At 39.0% G+C, this 22,624-nt stretch overlaps 1 protein-coding gene across 1 annotated transcript in view; it reads right to left on the reverse strand.

The window, feature by feature from the left end:
* LOC131689425 (phosphatase and actin regulator 4) overlaps positions 1-22,624 on the reverse strand; it is a 534,941-nt gene that overhangs the window by 45,907 nt on the left and 466,410 nt on the right. The window contains exons 7-8 of the mRNA XM_058974505.1: positions 2,464-2,700; positions 1,668-2,216 (exon numbers count right to left, since the gene is read on the reverse strand). Coding sequence (XP_058830488.1) covers positions 1,668-2,216; positions 2,464-2,700 — 786 coding nt within the window. The remainder of the gene's footprint in view (positions 1-1,667; positions 2,217-2,463; positions 2,701-22,624) is intronic.

Below are 22,624 nucleotides of genomic sequence, written 5' to 3' on the forward strand. Positions count from 1 at the left end.
AACTGAGAAAAGAGCAGGAATCGAACCTATGTTCTTCAAATCTCTAGTTGGGTACTGTAATAAGATCATCTTAAATTCCAAACAGTTTCGTAGTAACCACTACACTCACAATCCCTTTTTGGGGGGCTCATTGATCTCCAATGTCTCCTATGAGCGATCTTCACCGCCCTCTCCTTTCGATCGACCATATCTCCCTTGTTATGTATTTTAGTTTACACATAAAAAACCCATAAAACTATTACCAGAAAATAACTTGAACCACGAAAATTATTCGTTTATTCACCTTGTTCTTGGGTACCAAAACAAACATACGGAAGCTTTTGGATCTTATGGTCTAAAACATCTTCTAGCGAAGAAGAATAACGTCACAAAAAACGATGCACATGACATACCAAAATTGGTATTGATTCTTAATATTTCACTTCAGTAACAATGACATTCAAAAAATAATTTTTTTTGGAATATATATGGTAAATTGAGGTAAAGATTACATAGAAAGAACATTTGAAGTATTTGAAATCGTGAGTTTCTTAAATCGAGGTATACCTATTAGACCAGCAACAATTTTGACTTTTTTTCGGAATGCTGCTAATTCGAATGGTAATTGGTAATGGTCGCGTAGTTTATTTTATAACGAATAGTTTTGTTGAAGATCGCATATTGATTGGAGGTTCCCCTAAAAGTTATTTAACTTTAAAGACCAACCAATGTTTTTTTTTCAAATTTCCTATTCTAAGCATGTGCGAGAAAGAGAGGCAACACATAACTTTATATGAGAATATCTCTTTACTGCAAAATCGGATCAATTTGCAGTCTTCGGCAATGTTGATCCTTATATGGCATTTTGTACCGAATTTATTGTTTCAATAAATTTCATATATTTTCACATACAAACTTCAAAAATCTTGCGAGTGAAGTAGAATTTTCAAAAAAAAAACTCAAATTTGACAAGCGGTATGTGAAGCCATTTACCGTCTGATTTAACAACGTTCCGAAAAAAAGTCAAAATTGTTGCCGGTCTAATACCTATTACTATGGAGCATATTGACTGGACTGAATGCATTTTTTTTTTTTTGGGTTTTTCAGTTTAATTTTATGGAAAAAGTTCATGTGCTATTCCAAACAGAATTTTCTGGCATTTGCGAACTACACACTGAGGCACCCTACCCTCGGTCTCGGTATTCCGACTGTATAGGTTATAGAGAAGTATTTGCGGTGTTATTATTGCTTTGAATTTTTGTTCGCAACAAGTCGGTGGTTATTTTTAAAATGGAGCACCCGCTGCCACTGGCGGCGAATCATTGCGGTGGAATTTTGATTGAAATGAAAGTTGAACCGATTCCGTGCGTGGGTTCGGTTTTGAGGAAGCTGTGCGGAGGCGTGATATTTGGGGGAAAACAGTATAGAAGCTCAAGCGGAGCGCAGCGGCGGCAATGAGTATCCATCGAATCGTGTATAAATATTAAAAACGAATAAATAAACAACTAACTGTTTCACTCGTACTACTACATACAAGGGAAATGGATATCTACTCGGTCGGTCGGAGTGGTTTTCCATTCATTTGTTGTCATGACGTACACTAATCGGAACCAATCGCACAATCGGTGCAAAGGAGGGGAAAGGCGTTATGCGCGTCTAATGTTAAGTGAAAGCAACTGGGTACTTACCATCGTAATCGTAATCGTTCATATCTAACGGTATAATGTTACTCGCGCTAATACTATTATTGCTACAAGTAGTAGTGGAATGCACGTTAGGGCCATGCGGTCGTCCGCCAATCATGGTCGGACTTGGTGTTGAAAACATTGGCGGCGGAGGGATGGGCCCGATCTCCGACACCGGTATCGGAGGTTCCGGCAGCTCCGACAGCATGATGGGATTGGATAGGTGATGATGGTGCAGGTGGCCGCCATGCTGTACATGCTGCTGTAGTTGCTGTTGAAGCGCCTGTTGGTGCTGGTGATGTTGTTGGGCAACGGCTGCCGCGGCGGCCGACAACGCCGCTTGTGTCGGGAGTTGGGATTGCTGCTGCTGCTGCTGTTGTTGCTGCTGCTGTTGCTGGGCGACAGCGGCCGCGGCAGCAGCTGCTGCCAGGGCAGAATGTTGATGCTGTTGGTGCTGGTGCTGCAACGATTGGTGTCCCGATTGTTGCAACTGCTGTTGGTTTGATTGATTCTCGTTGGCTGGCGGCGGCGTTTTCCGTTGATTATCTTGAACTGTAACGAATGGAATGGATCGCTGGTTAGTGGTGAATGGCGAAAGGAGTTGTGTGTGTGTGTGTTCAAAAGCATCACTACGAACAAGTCTGAGAGCAGAATAGCTGTGCGAATCATTTCTATTGCAAGTCTATGCTAAATGAAAACTAAAATCGCTGGGTAAAGTTTCATGAAACTATGTCAGTTCAGTGTTTTCAGTGCGAAAATGACAAATAAGCAACCTGTTACATTTAACTATTGTACTTACACCCCTCATTGTTATGATAGCAGATGATCCTTCGGGTCAGCTTGGTAGGCCCGAGTGTGTTGGGACGTTCCGGTTTGGACTGTGTCTGTGGGGGCTGGAGCTGAACTCCTCCCTCGATCGAAGCTAGACCATGACCGCCTGCGGTCGGCTGATGCTGCGAACCCCCACCGGAACAGGAGTGCTCAATGCATGAGCCATTTGCACTACTTTGGACGTCAGTCTTTTCTTTCCTTGGCTCTGCAGTTGTTTTCGACGGTAGTATCGCATTTGTTATGTTGATTGTTTTTTTTTGTGTGGGGGCATAGTTAGTAGGTGGTCGTCGTTGATTGTTTTTGAACGGTACGATGATATAAGTGGTAGTTGTGTTACGGGTTGTTGTGCGTTTTGGAAGTGCGCAAGTTACAGGTTGTTGGGAAAGAAATAAGAAAAAGGGAAACACAATGTAGCTAAAGCGGTTGGACCAAAACACGTCACACACAATCTAAGGCTGAGCAGTAAAACTTTCAGCAGTATTATAAATGTTGGACTATTTTAAATCTAGTGATAAGTGTTAGAGCTATACAAATCGCTGGAGCTAGGATGTTACAGCCGTACTTTGTAGTGAGCGAGTTTTGCCTAATATACTATCTCTTTCACAACTAATCCGTGCTTCAGTTTATGTAACACTGTGCTAGCATATACTACAGGCAAATTTTTGAGCTATTTTACACAGTCTCTCTCTTCTCGGTCTCATACAAAATCACAATTTTAAAATCGTTCCAATCATTCCTCATGCTCACGTGATATGTTCCGTACTATGATCAAATTGAATAAACGCATTACTTCAACGAAATCTTTTCATAATCAATAACCTTCAGTTAGTATTTCAAAGCAACTTACACTTCAACCGTTAAAAATGTAAACTTACTGAAAGCAGTTCCCAACACACAAAGCTACATATATTTCAATACCCTGGATCCCGATTAAGTGATAATACGCATAATTTTATTCCAAGTCAAGTGATCACTTATGCTTTCCAGCTGCAGAGTCTCTCGCACGTCTTCACTAAAAATGACAACCTTGAAAGTTTTTCGTACAGCCCGCCCAACGCAGCGCGCTGTGCGGTTCACCGCACACATAAATGAAGGTCGAAAATGGAAATTCCACCCACCAACCCCAAAGTAAAGCCCTGTTCCATCACAATCCGCCATCGGACCACTTTTTCCACTTTGTAAAGCGCAGCTATATTCGAATATCAGTGCTTCACTAACACATAAAGTGATGCTTTTCGAGCTAACATAAAGTTTGAAATCAGCCAAAACTACCCAGTTCGCCAAAGTTCGGTGTGAGTGGGGAGGGGGTGTCGGTGCTCCCCAGAAAGACACCTCCACGTTCGTCACGAAGACTGACGATGGCGTGTGCTTAAGCTATAAGAGTAAGAAAGGTTTCGCTCCTTGCTATCGCAGGCAAACACACTTCACCTACAATCTGGCGTCGATTGAATAATTGTCAAAGTTGTTCTCCAGTTTCTGGCTGATGAGTTATATCGTAACCGTGCGAATGATGATGAGGATGGAGACTATACCGTAACGGTAATCCATAGAATATGATTACTGCTGTAATCCATCATATTTAGTAAAACTAATAAGTTTAAGGCAGATGGCAGTTGATGCAAAACGTTGATTTAAATAGAAGGCTCAAATTTTAATGTAGCTTGATGGTTCCAATTTTAATGTAGCTGGGATAACTGAGTTTTAATGTAGAATACAATTAAGCTTTGAATATAGGGGTCCGTTTCAAAATGTCAGTTGTTGAACGCTAATAACTTCTGTTATACCGAATGAAATAACTGGATTTTTGCACTATATGATTGCAAATATGTGCCCCTAGTGTGAAACTAAATCCGTAGAATGTACAATTACTATAAATAACGAAAAAAACAGGTTTTTATTAAAATCTATCCGCAGCGCTCTCTGACTGGATAAAACTAATTTACAAGACAGCGGAGAAGCTATAAATATAAGTCACGACTGTCCTGCCTGTGCTTGCTTTCGTTCATCGCCCATCGTACCTGCAGTGTGTGGCTGGAGATTGCACATCATTACGGACAGTTAAAAGAAGCCTTTATCGATTTTCGGTAGCATAATCAAACCGGTCACTTGTTCATTGTTGATGGATTAACAGAGAAGATGCTTTCGAATCATTTTCTTGTGCCGTGCTAGTTTAACGAATTTGCCTTTTGTGAAAGTGTAGCGTTGGTGGATCGAATTATTATTCCATGTATATATTTGCTATTTATTTACATATATAGCAAGAAATAAATAATGTTTGAATATTTTCCGTTACCGATAGCAACAGTGAAAATCTGAATAGTATTTAGTGAAAAATAACGAAAAAATAGGTTTTTTTAATCATTCCGCAGCGTTCTCTGGTTGTATAAAACTAATTTACAAGACAGTTGAGAAGTTATGAATATAAGTCACGACTGTCCTGCCTATGCTGCCATTCGCATGTCGCCCACCGTACCAGTAGTGCCTGCAGATTGCACATCAATACGGACAGTAAAAAGAAGCCTCTATGAACTTGTCACTTGTTCTTTGTTGATAGATTAGCAGAGAAGCAGCTGCAGATTTATTTGTTTGATCCGTGCAGTTTAATGACGGAAAGCTGCTGCCAAATCAATTATTTGTGCCGTATTAGTTGATAAATTTACCTAATGTGAAAATGTAGCGGCGGTAATTTGTTGAAAAGTTGGATTTTAATGATTCGTGTTCCACTTATCAGTAACTGACACCAACTTGCTACCAGTTAGACAATATATCCAAACCAACACCAAAATGGCGCCAGTTAGACAGTAAATCCAAACAGTTCACACAACGTGTGTGAACGCCTGAAGCAACTGGCTTATACCAAGTGATGTATCGGTTAGCCAAGCACAATAGCTCTGGGTCGATGAAGAGTATAGGGAAACGAATTGTGTTTTGGCATGAGAGCCAAATGCCCACGAGTATGCAACCTTTATTTTGAAGGAAAAAATCGATTAACCAATTTGCGCATAAGAGAACAAGACCCAACTTTGAAAAGTTGCTGTCAGTTAGACGACATATACAAACCAACAGTAAATTGGCGCCAGTTAGATTCCAAATCCAAACAGTTCCCACAACGCGTGTGAACGCCTAAAGCAACTGACTTATTCCAATCTACTTTCTACTTCTGCTTGAGTCGGACGTAAAATCGAACCAATTAAACAAGAGCTAGCAACCTCTCGATCTAGTGTGCATTGTCTCTAGAACAAACGAAACATTTCATTGATTCTTGCCATCATGAGTTTATGAAAAAGCTCTGCTCCGACCCAACGCCACGGTCGTTGACATTAAATTCTGTTCAATACGACCGAGTTTTCGTGAAGTGAACTACCTGCTGAACGTGAAGATGGATCTTAGGCTTGAGGAGGTTATCTATCTTCAGTATCATCATCTTCACAATGCAGTATTGATCTCATTTAACGCGTTAGCCCAAGCCGAACGTTTCGTTTTGCAGAACAACTTGAAGCACGTGGCTGAAAGTGATGAAGTTGGAGTTAAGATTCCCTGAATTAAGATTCTCTGAAATTCCCTTATAGCAGCTGTTCAAGGTGTAATGATAACCGCAAAAGCAGCACAAAAAAGACTGTAGGCAACATCTCGCGAAGAAGTTAATAATAATGACGACGGATTTACACTGATCATCCGTAAATGGAAGAAGCAGGAAAGAACATTTGATCACGAGAACCAAGACACTTTTAGCAATGGTGACCTTGATGTGAAGGACAGGAGAGAATTAATTGATCCCCAAGACGCGCAGTAGGTGAGCAGACAAATGTTTTCCTGCCGCGAAAGAAGGTCTCTGCACGCAATAAATCAATATTTGTTTTTATTGTTAGTTTTTACATATTTTAAACATATGAAAGATCCACGGTTCCGTTACGCTACCACTATGAGCCGTGCCGAATTGAGGAATTAAAAAAAAGCTTATTCCGATGGTTGTTTCGAGAGATTTTAATATAAAAGTTTCAAAGAAAGGGAATATGAAATTTGTTAATTTTATGAATGGATGTATCTCAAGCTTCGTCTGATCTCTGATCCTTCACAAGCAACTACACTCGGCGGCACATGCAGGGTTCCCGTATTTGTCAAAAACTTTTATTTAGATAAGCGAAAATATATTTCGTATTTTGCATATCGCCGCTAAATACTTTCTTTAATTGATTGTTTAATAATCTGTAATGTGCAATATACAACGTTTTGTAAAATTATAACCGATTAACGACCTACACCTACACCAGTTATGGTGGAATCGCATCCAAGGACAAGTCCGGAAATAGTGAGAAGTCAGAACCAAACGAAACACGAATCCAGAGCATCGATCCCACTAACGCCAACAACAAAAACAATGGTCATTTTCATAAAGAATAATTTAAAAAATTCTACACCCAAACCATTTTTAATCCAAAAATTCCGTTAAATATTTGAAGAACGGGCTCTTAATGTATTCTACTTATCTGTTTTTCTAACACTTGAACCAATTTTACTCTTTCTCACACTACAACTAAAGTAAGGAAACAATAAGTTAGCTTATTGTGTTTTGAATTCTTCTCGTCACCACCTAGCACCAACTTGGGGCCAAGTTAGACGATGTATCTAAACTAGTAACCAAATTAGTACTAGCTAGACACTAAATCTGAACAGTCTAATGACACGTGTTATCGCCTAAATAAAGTAGTCCAAATGGACAGTAGTCCAAATGGACAGTAGTCCAAATGGACAGTAGTCCAAATGGACAGTAGTGCAAATGGACAGTAGTCCAAATGGACAGTAGTCCAAATGGACAGTAGTCCAAATGGACAGTAGTCCAAATGGACAGTAGTCCCAATGGACAGTAGTCCAAATGGACAGTAGTCCAAATGGACAGTAGTCCAAATGGACAGTAGTCCAAATGGACAGTAGTCCAAATGGACAGTAGTCCAAATGGACAGTAGTCCAAATGGACAGTAGTCCAAATGGACAGTAGTCCAAATGGACAGTAGTCCAAATGGACAGTAGTCCAAATGGACAGTAGTCCAAATGGACAGTAGTCCAAATGGACAGTAGTCCAAATGGACAGTAGTCCAAATGGACAGTAGTCCAAATGGACAGTAGTCCAAATGGACAGTAGTCCAAATGGACAGTAGTCCAAATGGACAGTAGTCCAAATGGACAGTAGTCCAAATGGACAGTAGTCCAAATGGACAGTAGTCCAAATGGACAGTAGTCCAAATGGACAGTAGTCCAAATGGACAGTAGTCCAAATGGACAGTAGTCCAAATGGACAGTAGTCCAAATGGACAGTAGTCCAAATGGACAGTAGTCCAAATGGACAGTAGTCCAAATGGACAGTAGTCCAAATGGACAGTAGTCCAAATGGACAGTAGTCCAAATGGACAGTAGTCCAAATGGACAGTAGTCCAAATGGACAGTAGTCCAAATGGACAGTAGTCCAAATGGACAGTAGTCCAAATGGACAGTAGTCCAAATGGACAGTAGTCCAAATGGACAGTAGTCCAAATGGACAGTAGTCCAAATGGACAGTAGTCCAAATGGACAGTAGTCCAAATGGACAGTAGTCCAAATAGACAGTAGTCCAAACGGACACTATTTACACAAGACAAACTAGCAAAAGGAAAAGTATTAAATTGAGAAAATATAACAAACTGAAACCATAAATAATAAGCTATCGATAGTATTTGTGACGAGAATATGAAATAACTTTGAGTGGCCCAAAACAGGTAAATTGCGCTAATTAAATTTGACGTATCTTTTAATCGTGCATTTAAATATGTAACTTGAACACTTTTTGTTGGTGTGCGTGTACTAATTGTTGCCTCTTTTTTGTTGTTGCTATGTTCACTCAGTTGTCAAAATGGTGTCGAAGCAAAAGGAACAGCGTATCAAAATTTTATACGCGTATAAGGAAATCGTTGAAAGTTGCCAAGCAACCAAAAGAAGTTTGCCCAGCACTTTCAAACGTAATCCTAACCTTTCCATTTCAGATGTCGGCAACAAATTGGAGAACAGTGAAAATATCCAAAAAGGCGGCCGAACTGCTGACGCACAAGGATACAGTGACAATCAATTGAGATGACAAGCACGCCTAAAACCAGATCTCGTAAGTTGTACACAACATTGTTGATAAAGATTGTGTGCGTCGTAATACGTACTCAATACCTATTCAGAATTGACGCTATTTTCATTTCTCATGTTGTTTACGAAAAAAAAATTGAGAAAATCGGTTGGGTGATAACGGAAAACCATTTTTGAAAAAACGACATTTCAAGAAAATCGAATATAAAATTTCAAGTTAATACTGCTCTTGGTAGACGAAGCGTGCTTGGAAACACTGTAACTTTCGATCTATTTCTCGGATCTCTATGAAAATTTGGGAAAATATTCTCAAGGAGTTGTACTTTCAGATCAAGCAAGAAAAAAATTCGATTTTTTGAAAAATAAAGAGGTATGTAACCCGTTAATTCGAAATGTATGTAATTAGGCGATATCAAGAACCAGTATATACCGGTAGATTCCAAAGTTCAATCGATCGTAGTTCACTCAACGACGAATTTCGTGACGATCTTTCGAACTGGTTTAACACGAAGTAGACTTTGTTCACCTCTTTTATTGATTCATAAAAATGACACGATTTTCAGCACGAATTTAGCTAAACAAATGTATCGTGACAGACAACAATAGCGATTGTCTTAGCGGAAAACCTGATTCGAAAGTCGCAGGATTAATCATAATCAAGCGACAAAGTTCACCGACCGCGAAGAACTGGAAACAATCAAACCCAATGCCATCTTTTATTACTTACATAGACCGCTTCGCTAACACATTGTATCACCATTTCCAGCCCGAATCTTTAAACTAATTCATTAAATATTGTATGTATGCGGATTTGACTGTAGAATTTTATCTTGAATAACATGAACAACAAAACAACAGTCTGGTCTGGCCATACATAATAAATCCCTGACAAAATCCGAATATCTTCCCATTGAACGACGACGCAGACTACCAGCATCCCCCCGTTCTTCCCGTTTGTTGGGTGGGAAAAGCCGCAGCAGCAATTTGGATCCATGTTGGGTGTCCTGGCAGACACCATTACACTGTCGTTCGTCTCTACGGAGAAAGGAATAGCCCGAAAGCCGCATATTATCGATGTCGTCCCTGGAGTCGACAACTTTCAGATTGTTATATGTATGTAAATGTCACTCAACTATCTGTTGAATTCCTGCCATGCCAGGGTGGGAGGGAGAGAGGATGAGTGAAAGCACGCAATGGAATCGGATCTGGAGGAAAGTGATTTAGTGCCAGGTGGAAGTTACACAGATTGTTGGATCGAAGGAGCTGGGAAATGGCCTTTGAGTAGAACGGAACGGTTTGTCCAAATTTAAAAGCAATGTTAGTAATAGTAGTAGTTGGTAAGCTTTAGCGGATTATTTCGTTCAACGAGTGGATTAAAGCTCTGAGCCAGTTCACCTCTACATTCGCCCACTAAAAATTTTCAAACGCGAGCATGTGTCACTATTGAACAGCTGTTTTTCTCGGATTGAAGACTGACACATGAAGTGTTTCTTATAAAAATTCCTCTGCTTGCAAACTTGTTTTTATTTTTTTCTCAGACTAATTGATTGCGATTAACCGGCGAAAAAAAAATTAAATCTTATAGAAGACCAGCATACAGCGTCTTATCTGGGGAAATGTTCGAATATTGTAGCTATTTTTGGTTTCAAACTCATCCGGTCCTTTCCTAACGATTTTCAATTACCAACTACAGGATGACTATGAGTAAAAAATTCTCTCTCGTTAAATCGTGACAGCTGTTAAGACGAATGACGCCGTCGCGTCGGCGAAGCCGTGCTTTGACCACTTTTGCGTATGAAAAACGTTACTAGCCAATTAGGCGGTGCACGACTGGGACTCGGATGGGTGCTACTTATATAGTAGCTTCTTGTACTGAATACTAGAGCAGACCAAACAAGAAACCGAATGTTTACTTTGAGTGGTGTATTTTGAGCATTGCTGATCACTGACTGCTCCTCTTACACACACGCACCCGTTGACGTTGGTGTTGTCGAAGTGACTAACTGTGGAATTTGGGACATTGATCCGCCCGCCAGTCGGCACTGTCGACGACGGAGTTGTTTTTATGTTGATCTTTTTATCCCAGTGGATCGGGGAAGAAATATTTATTCGTGTCCCGCAAACGTTAAGGATTTTGTGTGACGAGTAAATTAAAATTGATGAATTACTCACATGAAAACTTTTATGTTACATCAGAATCGGTTCAGAATACTGGATATAGCTTGTTTAAACAAAAAAAAATGAATAATGCTTATTGCATAGAATAGTATTCCCTTGATGCCAACAACGAACACTCCGTGTGCGACTGGCATATTTTAGTCCTGGCAACCATTCAGTCATCGGTGCGGAGAAACAGCTTCACTGGAGGACTCCTGTTTTCAGTATTTTCTTACGACATGGGAGCAGGAACACAGTGCATCAATTTTTGGTTGAAATACTTCAACACGCCGGATGCCACACGACCTCTAGGCTGGTTTTGTCCGGAGAAAGATAGACTGTTATCAAACTCCTAGTGGACTACAGCCACAGTTGTTGTTAGTCGCCTCTTACGACATGGGAAAAGTAATCCAGCGGGTCAATTCTTAGCTGAAATACTGCGAGAGATCTCTGCCGCCGGATACCATACGGTCAGAATCATTTTCTTCTCAGAACGTTTTATACAGCATCCCAGCATATATAGACGATGACACTCTAAAAGTAAAGCTGCATGACCTTGCACCGCGTACCGATGCGGGTGTTATCAAACAACACATGTCAAACTACGGAGAAATTGATACCGTTAAGGATGATACTTGGAGTCAGTTCAAGGTGTTACATATAGTCAGGGAACATTAGTCACACACCCAGAGTGCGTGCCAATTATGTAATAAACCGCTAACCTACGGAAAACCTAGCGCATAGGCTGCCAAAAAATCAATCTGTTACGACCAAGATCGGCATTCGGTACACACTCATCTTATGCCAAACCACAACCGGTTGCTGAACCAACGCCTGCGAATGGGGTAGCAACAAACACTAAATCACAAGCGGTCGTGCGCAGTACAACTAAACCAATAACGATTACGCTAAACACCTCCAAACCAACAACCAACACCAGCAATAAAGAATCAATTGCTGTTAATCAAACGGATTTACAACAGCGACCCGTAAGCACAGGAAACAAAAAAGAACATCTCCCGATTAGAACGAAATAACAAGATTATAGCAGAACGTCATTTTTGCAACTTATAGTGTTATAAATTAGGTCTCGTTAGTAGTTAAAATAGCAGAAAATTATAACAAGTATCAATACGATATATTGTTTTGAAATCTTTTTGTTATGCATTTCTGATCGGGCTGTGAGCACCACCAACGCACTACTGATGACCACAAAAGATTGAACGAAAATGAAAGAGAAGGCAGACCAAATGATCTTCAAGTTGCGGTAGACACCACAGCTAATGCTTCACCGCCACGAAAGAGGATCTCGACACGCAACAACAAACTACGTCAACAAGACCCGTTGGACAGGCATTTTCAAAGTAAATTTTAATTTTAACATCCTAAAAAACATAAAAGATTCACGGATTAGTTGTGCAGAAGCGTTCAGCCGTGTTACGTAAACAAAAGAAGAAAATGGCGCAGCATTTTCCGGGAGCGCATTTTGACAACACTGTACTGGCGTTCGTCCCAATTAGGGAAATTCTGCATCTTGTACGTTTTTAATCCGGCTCGTTTCATTGCCATCTGGTGAAACATTATGCTTTTGGTCAAGTACCGCGTCGAAATGTTCTGAAATGAGCAATTAACTCTCTTTCGGAATCTCACTGACAACTACTGCACACCGGAGCGGATGTAAACAAATGCACTCTAAAGAGAAACTGGATAAAAATAGGTTGATTTAAATCAAGTACCAAAAAGGTTCAACAAGTCGCAATACTTATAGACTTTCTCTTTATAAAACTCTTGCCCAGAAAGCTGTTTGAAGTTTGTCGACAAACAATCCCCGAACTATTACAACTATTACGGTAATAGATGATTTGGCCTCTTTGAACGATTTCGCTAACTTGGTGTGCGTTTAGCTTGGATTTTCGCGATGAGCTATCGAATTATTTGATAACTGAAGAACATCATTCTGCACGTATAGACCTACGACATGTGTTTCGCTCTTCTAAAAGCATAATTAAATAAAATGTGCCAAGCTAATTCTCTTAAACGCCCTAGCCTGGACGTTCTAGATATCAATCCACGATTGATCGATGTAAAATAAATAAGTAAAATGTTCAAACCCGTGCAAAAGGGTTGCTTTCCCCTCGTCTCTACACAGACCCCATTCGAAAACGATGACGTCTGCAATTTTCTGATACTTCGTTTACATTTTGTTTATTGATGCTATTTACCGACCAATCGTAAAAGTGTCCAAATAAAACCGACGAACGAAGGAAAAAAAGTATTTTCAGAGTTACGTTACGTCAATGTCTAGAGTCTAGACCATGCTCACTGGCAGCTGTGACTGACATCCGTTCAGATGGAGGAAAAAAAATCTATGAATGAACTGACAGACATGCCAACAATGAATGGACTTCTTCTGGATGATGTGTGGATGTTACTTCGCGAGATTATTTTCCTTCTTTCCCATTACATCTCGAGGGAAAATTAAACTGGAAGGCAAAACCAACAGGCCAGGCGTCTCCATCAATCAGCAATGTGCCAATTATTGCGGGGCAATCATCGATAAATATGCCCGGTGTAGAATTGTTTCAGTGAATACAATGGACAGTGAGTCCAGAATACGTTTTGAGTTCGTTACATGCATGAAACCGATGAAGTGGAAAACTAGCAAACGGCCAAATCTAAAGGATCAATATGTTTGAGGCTTTCTGTGCCAGTACGCGGAATAGGATCGAACACACACCAATTACGGTAGCCAGCCAAGCATGAATAGATTCTTGTTTGCAAACACCTGGCGGTTTGCCTTATTCAACAGTCAGGTGAACGCATGGTACTTTGTAACAAATAATGCTCTGAAGAGCAATCAATCTTATCGAATTATTTCTCCATGCGTATCAATTCCCACAATCGTTTGTGTTGGACCTAATGGTTACACTAGGTAGCAGCAGTGGAGCGAATATCTGATTTTGATTGAATTCATTTGCTGTTGACATTCTCGGAACCTTCTGTCTGATCGCTTTCTTCCACTGCACACCTTTAGGAGGTCAACAACGAGCGGCAATTCGCCTGAAACGACATCGTGACGGTAACCTTCGATTGTGTGCCAATCGGTTCATGTAGCAAACAAACACAAGATCGTTAATTCCGATAAATTGAATTCGATAACGAACACACCGTAGTGACGACGACGACGACTAGGACGGTACCAATGAGGACGTCGAAGATACAGGTACCCAAATCGAAAACGCTTGGCGCTCAATCATGAAACCCACCTACGGGTATGGTTGTTGCGAATCAATCGCGGGTTACAACGATTTATCTTCTAGCTACCGAGGTCTGCAGTAAATAGCAGCCGTGTAAATACTGTTTGTGCCATCAGCCAGCACCAAGGGTAGGAAAATGAAATTGACAAACCGATTCAGTCGTACAACGGGCGGGGGTCGGCATTGAATTTCTCCCAAATACCCAAACACAAGCGAAGAGAAAGCAACAAACAATAAACTCAACAGGATTGGGTGTCGTGTATTGGCAACAACAACAGCAACAACAAACAGAATCGGATGTCCTCGATAAATCACATTTCGGAAACGTACATGTAATACGATCGGGGTGGCCGGGGTGGTTATGGGAAGCTTTCATATTTATTGGAGCTTCTTTGGTCGTAACATAAAATAACTGCACGAACAGGTGACAGACAGGCAGCTGTCAACGTCGTATGGGTGTGTGTGTGAGAGGAGAGGAGGGTTGTTAGAGGGTTCATATCACGCTGACGTTTCCTAAAATGAAGAAAATTGTCACTGATTCAACGGAACGCGTTATTTTTTGGAGACTTGTTTAACCAATTGTTTGGAGAAAATAAGATATAAATTTAGCACAATTGTTTTTCAAACGGTTGGAATATATAAATTAATAAACCAATCATCTCTATTATATCGGAGTCTTAATATTTGACTTATATTCATTATTCATAATCAGCGTAAGGTTGATTTTCATCGTGTTGTTGACGGTTTTGTAAAACTTTAGAGCATTTTTGTTGGCAAAGCTTTACTCTGCCTCAGAGTATACTTTTTCGTTGTAGCCACGTTTCTTACGTCGACAAGGTTTTTTCTTGCGTGAAACCACTGCAAGCATTCGGCACAGGGCCTTGTTTTTTCGAAAAGTATTTTATTTAGAATTCTGTGGTAAAAACATCCTACGTTAAAGAAGTCTGGAATTAACGAGTTCCTAAATTTGTAAACCAAAACGATATTCTTGGAAAATCGAACCAATTTCGAATGGTGTTCCTAACAACTTTGCTGAAGACACCAAGTCTTTTAATATTTTTAAGAGTCAAATGTTCTTAATTACTACTGCTAATGCTGAATCAGCCATTACAATTTTGTTAGCAAATTCCCACCCAGTTTGAAAAGCTTCAAACATGGAGGTATAATTTACCATTGCAATCAACAGCTGTAGCATTGATTGTTGCAAGAAATTCAATTTTCCTTCCGTTAAGCTACCTAGATCAATTGGAGCGACGCAAGTTTTGTGTGCAAACGACATTGGAGGCGTGGTAGCCGTTATTTTGGCCGTATTACCTGCATTGCCTAATTGGCGGAAAACGTAGCTCATACTTCACCAAGATTTTAGAATTATGTTTTTTTCAGAGACCGTCTACAAAATGCTTCGTTACTGAGTCGCTTGTCGATATATTTGCATAGAAAAATTACTAAATGTTATTGAAATGATACATTATAATGTACAAAAGTTTTGATCAACCCGCTTCACCCAATTTTTTTAAAAATTGCAGAAAGTGTTCTTTTACGCTGAATTTTACCCCCCTCCCCCTTAACAATCTACAATTTTGTCGAAGACTAGATTTAGCTCAATAGTATGTTTAGAATGATACTATATAGTACCTGCCATGTATTGGTTAAAAAAAAATTAGTTTCACATGTTACAGCACAGTGGGCGCCACCACTAATTTTTCAGCGGAGAGATATAGAAAGTAGGGGTCTTCCACAAAGTTATAGCACAGGTATTTTGCAGTAATTCTTCTGAACATGTCAATTTGCTATCTCTCTTCCTTGAAAAGCTAGGGTTGGCGCCCTTTATCCGGTCACAGCTGGGATTAAAATTTTCAAACCAAAATGTGACTTTTATTATGTATTAAACTGTGTTAAATTAGTTATTTTCTTCTGAACATACTATTGAGCAAAACCTGACAATTATTTCAGGGAAATGTATAGTTCGTGGGAATCGAGTACTGATACGGAGCCATGTGCAGTTGGGCTCCACGCAAAACTGACGCAGATATCTGTTCGTTAAAAGTTTACTCACTTCTACTAACAAACCCGGATTGTCTTGCAGTCTTCGAAAAAAAGGAGACAATTAAATTATCTTTCTTACTTTTACTAGTTTTTTTATTTTAAACTGTCGAAAATCCCACAGGCACAGATACAGGCACGTTGGTCCGATGGTAGTTGGACTTATCCGATTTACTTGAAATTTGGAGCACGCTCTCCTCATAAGGCGCGGAATCGACTCAGGGGCCGATTGAATTTTCAAAAATTCAATGTTTCAATGTAAATACTGTTGTTGTACTCCTGATAGGATATTATTCTTTGTTTCTTGCTCTTATCTGTCACAAGTCTGAACTCAACGTCTTTTGTATTAGCTTCCTAGCTGCTTGCTATTGGTTTTGGAGGTGCTGGACGCAGTTTTTCAGTTGTCATTTTCCTGAACAGCAGACACAATTTGGTAGCCGTAGGCGATAGAGATTCCATTTCCCGAAGGGTTTCAACTTCCCGTAATTCATGAAATAAATTAGCTATATCCAGGGAAATCCCGGGAATACAGTTGAAGAATATTAAATATATTGATTTCTTGATTACAAAAAAATATTTGAACAGTTTTCAAAACCGATTGATTGCATTATGCATGTTCTAAAAACAGTTGTCAGAAGACGTCAGAATCATTCGATAACTTGTCAGACAGGTTATATACCGTTAACTTCTGTTGGATGATTTCTCGTGGATATCTTACCCAATTTTTGGTACTTTCTATTACGATTGAGACGAGCTTGAGTTGCTGTCTGAGATTAGAATTCATTGCAAAGCATTTTGACGGCGTTTGGTCAATTCAATCACTACATTCAGAGTTGTATGCATAATTCATGAAAAAATCGATATTACATTCCCGGACTTTACACATTGGTCGAGATATGAATTCGATAAACCGATAAAATTTTTATGCAGTTCGGTGGATGTGGTATTCATGAAGTGGATCGTTGGATGAACGGTAGAGCTATCACCTTCCGTCGCCAGGGCTCAACATGTTTACATTTATGGATACAACAAATACATGTATTGACAAATTTCTTCAGAAAAAAACTGTAAAATATACACATATACTCATGTATTAGTGAACCAACCGACATCCATACTTATTAAAAAAGATTACGACTAGTGTTCAGATGAAGATTAAAGAAATCCACTTTCTTGAAGCAGGCCGTAGCATACAGCTCAAAATTAGAAACATTTTATTTCATTTAGCTTAGAATAATAAATCAATCTTACTTTTAATGGTGTTCTTCGCGTCGTTGCATTCATCTGACAATTATAACTCGATCTGTTTTAGCCTAATCCTAGATTATAGACCATAATTATATTTAAGTTTACAAATTGAAAATCGTTGTTACTTACGAATTTAAAAGTATATAGAAAAATTCACTTAGGTATTTAATTTTAATGTAATTTAAGAAATTAGAGTAAAGTAAATGTGCGGCTAGTCTCTACACTTTAATCTTTCGTCTGTCTAGCATCAAACGTCAGTGTCACTTGCAGACGGAGCTGGCCCGGCGCCACATCATGACGTTTCCTTCGTTTCTCGCTTTTCGACAGGCCTGGAGGTGGGCCCACTGGTGTTGTGTTTCAGTAGCGGTGGTAACAACTGGTATAAGGTACTGAAAGGACGCAGTCGGCTATCTCAGTCTGGATGATTAAAATAAGGGTTTCTAACTACCCGACGTTTCGGCCTTTGATGATGGCCTATTTCAAGGGAAATAAAATCTTTATTTCACTTGAAAAAAGGCCAACGTCGAAGGCCGAAACGTCGGATAGTAAGAAATCCTTGTTTTGATCATCCAAACTGAGATAGCCTATTTCGTTCTTACAGCTTATTAAAAAAATTAGCGCGAAGACAGCTATGTCACAAAAGCTTAAGAAAATTTAACAGAAAAATGGAAAGATTCATTCAATTCAAGCGCATTCAGGCTCTTATTCCTAACATTTTGTTTCTCATGTAAGTGACATATGCGCTGAAGTTCCATACAAATCATGTTAGGAGCCGCAAATAGCATAAATTTGCAAGTGTTTGTAAAGATATACTGGTCGCAGTGGTTTGTCTCCTACAAAAGCAAAATAATGTGAAAATAATGAAACTTGTCTTTGACTAGAAGCTGCGTCTCAAACCAATCTATCTTAATTTTTGAAACCAAAATTAGTCAATTTTTGGATACATCAACACAATTTCCGCTAAAGTTCATTTTAACACGTTTCGGATCAATCGGTGTATCAGTTGCGGAAATACGTACGCTCCACTAACGATATAATAAGGAAATGTTACGAATCAACGATCGGCCAATTTACACAATTTCACAAGAAAACAACTATATATCTAAAAAAAAATGCCTCACTAAATACACTAAATCTTTTACAGAAGCTGCATTTAAAGATACATAATAAATTGATCTGCGATCCATTTGAAGAAAAAAACATTATTTGCCATTGGTACTATAAGAAGTATTAGCATGTTCTTATTGCTCCGGGCAGCCGGCTGCCAAGAATTTATGATAGATTGCCACATCACAAACCGAAACGTTGAATTGGTTCAATACTATCTTGGCCTTCTTTGGAACTACCGTACCGCCCGTCGGTACCATCGTTTAATCGTTGTACTTTGAACGTCATGATAAGACGAGATACAGTTGAATGTGTTATTGAGAGCTCAATATCGAGATATCGAAGACAGGGTCTTGAACTTTTGAAGTGAATGATGATCATTTTCTTGTGCACTTTTTATTGTTTTAAAACCATCACTGCAAACGATTCGACTTCGGTGAAGTTTTCAGTTCAAAATTCAACCATTTTTACGCACACTATAAAAAGTTATAAACAATTGGGTATGTCCTATTTTTCAGATGCATCAGTACGCAAAACTAGGCTACAATTAAGTCATTATTTATGTTCGTTTGACACACTGGCTCGAGTATATTTAACATCTACTGTTTCCTTTTTTGAACCATGTTTCCTTGTAGATTTCTTCTCTCTCGCCCAGTAGCAGATGTGACGGATGTTGATTTGACCAATCCTTTTTGATTTATTTTGACATAATTGTTGCTATATTCCATGAATTTTTTTGGCAATAAATTCTTGCAAGAAACAATTTTTTGTTAGAGTGATTATAATTTCAAAGTAAACGCACATCTTCGTTCTATTGCCCGAACTTATTTATTTATTTATTTATTTATTTATTTATTTATTTATTTGTTTATTTATTTATTTATTTATTTACTTATTTATTTATTTATTTATTTATTTATTTATTTATCACGCACATCAACAGGCCGTACTCGGCCCCAATGATGGAAACTTAAACTAATTACATCTAAAAAACTGCAGGAATCGATTTCTTAATGATATCCGAGATATTCATTACAATAATTTTTTTTTCTTCTAATGCCGATTAGCCGAATTTGAATATTTGAAAACGACTTTGTTATCTCAGGAATTGCTTCTAAGTTTGTTTTTAGTAATTTAAGGTCTGTCTAGAAATAGAATTTTCGACTAATGCCCGCATAATTCGAAAAATAGCGAATGTCCGCCAAACTGGCACTGACATGTATGACCAAACTTTGAATTCGTTCAAGAAGTTCAATGTCGAAATATATTGAAACACATTTCGTACTGATCCATTCAACGATTGTCTTTAGGAATGTGTCTTTCTTTTTATGTCGATAGGCGGGCACGCGGAGAGTGTCAAGGTGAACAGGGAACTAGAACATACAAAGTTCATTTCACCCCACTCATTGCTACACAAGACCGTCATTTCTCTTAATGCTTGCACGATATCGAATTCCAGAATGGCACTAGTGGCCATTTGGTTATTGAGTTGCTCTATGTATATTCCTGAAATGACAGCAAATAAGCCAGGAGAGGAATAAAACGAATCGAAATATAATAAGGATATGTAGCGTTTCCCCAATGCCAGCGCTGTACTTGCAAGCCAGCTGTTTTGCCAGTCCATTTTCCAACTGCAAATCTACAGATCAGGTTCAGCACTAGGATGATAGGAAGGAACCAAGCGGCATCATGGTGAACAGAAATGTTTATGTAATCACACATTTGTACCATTTCATTCATATATTTGCCTAGTCTGAACTGAACTGGAACTGCGGAAGCAGCTGCCTTAGCAGAGTCTATAAGCGCAATATTCTGTTGGATATTGGAATGTTTTCTTCCGTTGAAATGAAGAAAGAAGGAGAGAAAACATGTTATTATAATCAAAAGCGTTTTGGTATTTCTCTGAAAGCTTCGGTTATGGCAGAATTTTGTTGTGTGCATGTCGGTTCATATAAATCTCGATTAGACTTATTTTCATATTTCTCAAGAGTGTTTGAAAAATACTTTCCGCAGTAGCTTGGGACTACGATATCCTTCCACGGGAAACTTCCCACTGATACAAGATGGCAGCTCTTGGACCGAATAGAAAAGAATAATATTTCAACGGCTCAAAATTTTCGAAGCAATAGAAGCACAAAGATGTTAGTGGGTATATTTTCACCAACAATTTAATTTAAGAAACTATCGATTTCTAGGAACGAGCAACGACTTCCCATGGATCACCGAGACGAATATTATCGAGCTGAAGAAGATCGACTTTGAAAGTATTTGCTGCTCCAGTGATAATATGTTTTCTAGTGATCAATCAATCAATCAATCAACCATCAGCTGCTGGTCGGCAACGCAAAGAATCGACACCCGAGATTGTGTTAGCCGAGCGCCTAAGGACCCTAATTTGAATTTCATTGCATCTTTCGATCTAGCGGAACCGATATGCCACCAAACGACACAGAAGAAGCACTGATACAAACGCGCAGCATCGTTTCGAACCCATTACTCTTCCCCATCGCCGATAATGGCTGATTCCTGTTTCGTTTCCTGCCCGGGGAGGGTTGTCGGAAAGTAGCAAAAAAATAACAGATCTCTCTTCAACGAAACCGTTACCGGTGGCGTTGGCGTTGTTTGTATCAGGCAGACCAGAGTGTTGATGAAAAACTTAAGCGAAAGTCATCGACGTTCCGCTATTGTTGAAAAATGGGGAAAAAAGAATGGAAGCGTAATAAATGAAAGGAAAACAGAAGCAAAACGAAAAATGTTTTTCTTGCAATGAAGCGGAAGTTACGCATTGGAAAATCTGTCTAGAATTTTTGTTTCAGCCATGCTTCCTTCCATCCAAATAAAGTCGGGGAAAGACTTTTCAAGTTTGAACGAAAACAAAAAGATTGCTTCGAATAGAAAAAATGGCGTATTTTTTTAGGGACGGCTTGATTGTTCGATCCGTCACCTAACTCAGTGGCACGTAATGGGTTCGTGATTCGTGTTCAGTTCATGGATGTACAAAGCTGGAAATGGTGGCTGATTTTCTAGATGAGCATTGTTTGTTTTGAAACGTAAACAAAATATTTTATCTATCAAACAGTGGCTTTCCTTCTAGAGATACAATCAACGTTTAATAAGTTATGATGTAAATATTACCATTTTTGTTGTTGGAGCTCGAACTCACATTATTGATTTGATTCGTCGAAAATAATGTTCATGTCCATATTGATTATAAACAACAACGTTTTTAAACAGCTCTGTCTTTTGGTTTCGGAAAGATTTGCTTACAAATACAAGTAAGGTTAATAACTGGCACTGTGACCTTTCGTTTGAGCACTAATAGTTGTAAGTTTTATCTGTATAACAAATGTTATTGCAATGACCCTTATTAGATTCCGCTAGAGCAGTGCTGCCAGACTTAACGCTGAAAAGTGATGTTGATTTATCTTCGTGGTCTTACAATATTATTAAAAACTTATGACACCTATCAATTTCGGCTGTCTTCAGCTTTTTCCATGCAATTGGCCTTTGGAAAATTCTAGAAGAATTGCATTGAGCAGCTTCTAGCGCTACCAGAGAAACACATTTCTTGAACCAAATAGGTTTTTTGTGTTTCTTGATCTCAATACACCTAAGCAAAAATAGTTTTGCAACCCTAAATGCGTTAAAAAAGGTGGGCATGAAAGGGTTTAAAATTATCTGTCATTTTTATTTTACTATTTTCCTTGAGGCAAATTGAAACATATCCATTAGTAGATTTTATAACATTAATCAGGTTTACGGAGATCTTTAGTGTCTATTGAGAATGCGGCTCAAATATTGATGTCACAGTTTTATCGATCATTTGTATTTCTAGTGTTTTCGCTTAGGTTTTAATCTTTTGTAGTAATGTTTGCATCAGAGATTTCTACGAAACGATACTCGTTATAAAATATTAAGATTAGAGCATTTCAGACAACGCTGATATAGAGTTTTGAAACACTAACTATGTTAATATGCAAACTCACGAAAATATATTCTCAGTCGCATCGCTTGCTTGAGGCGAATCCTGACTAACAACCCACCCACTACCCGATCCGTTGTACTTATGGAAGTGTCACTGAGTCGGGGCCTTCCATTAAGTAAATACTACATCAACACTTCATTTCTCATATCCCAAGTTACGGTAAAGATGGTCGTGGCCAGCAATGGTGGTTCTCAGGCGAAATTCTCGCTTGGACTGGATCAATTGTT

This window comes from Topomyia yanbarensis, chromosome 3 (assembly GCF_030247195.1).
Source record: "Topomyia yanbarensis strain Yona2022 chromosome 3, ASM3024719v1, whole genome shotgun sequence".
Taxonomy (NCBI): domain Eukaryota; kingdom Metazoa; phylum Arthropoda; class Insecta; order Diptera; family Culicidae; genus Topomyia; species Topomyia yanbarensis.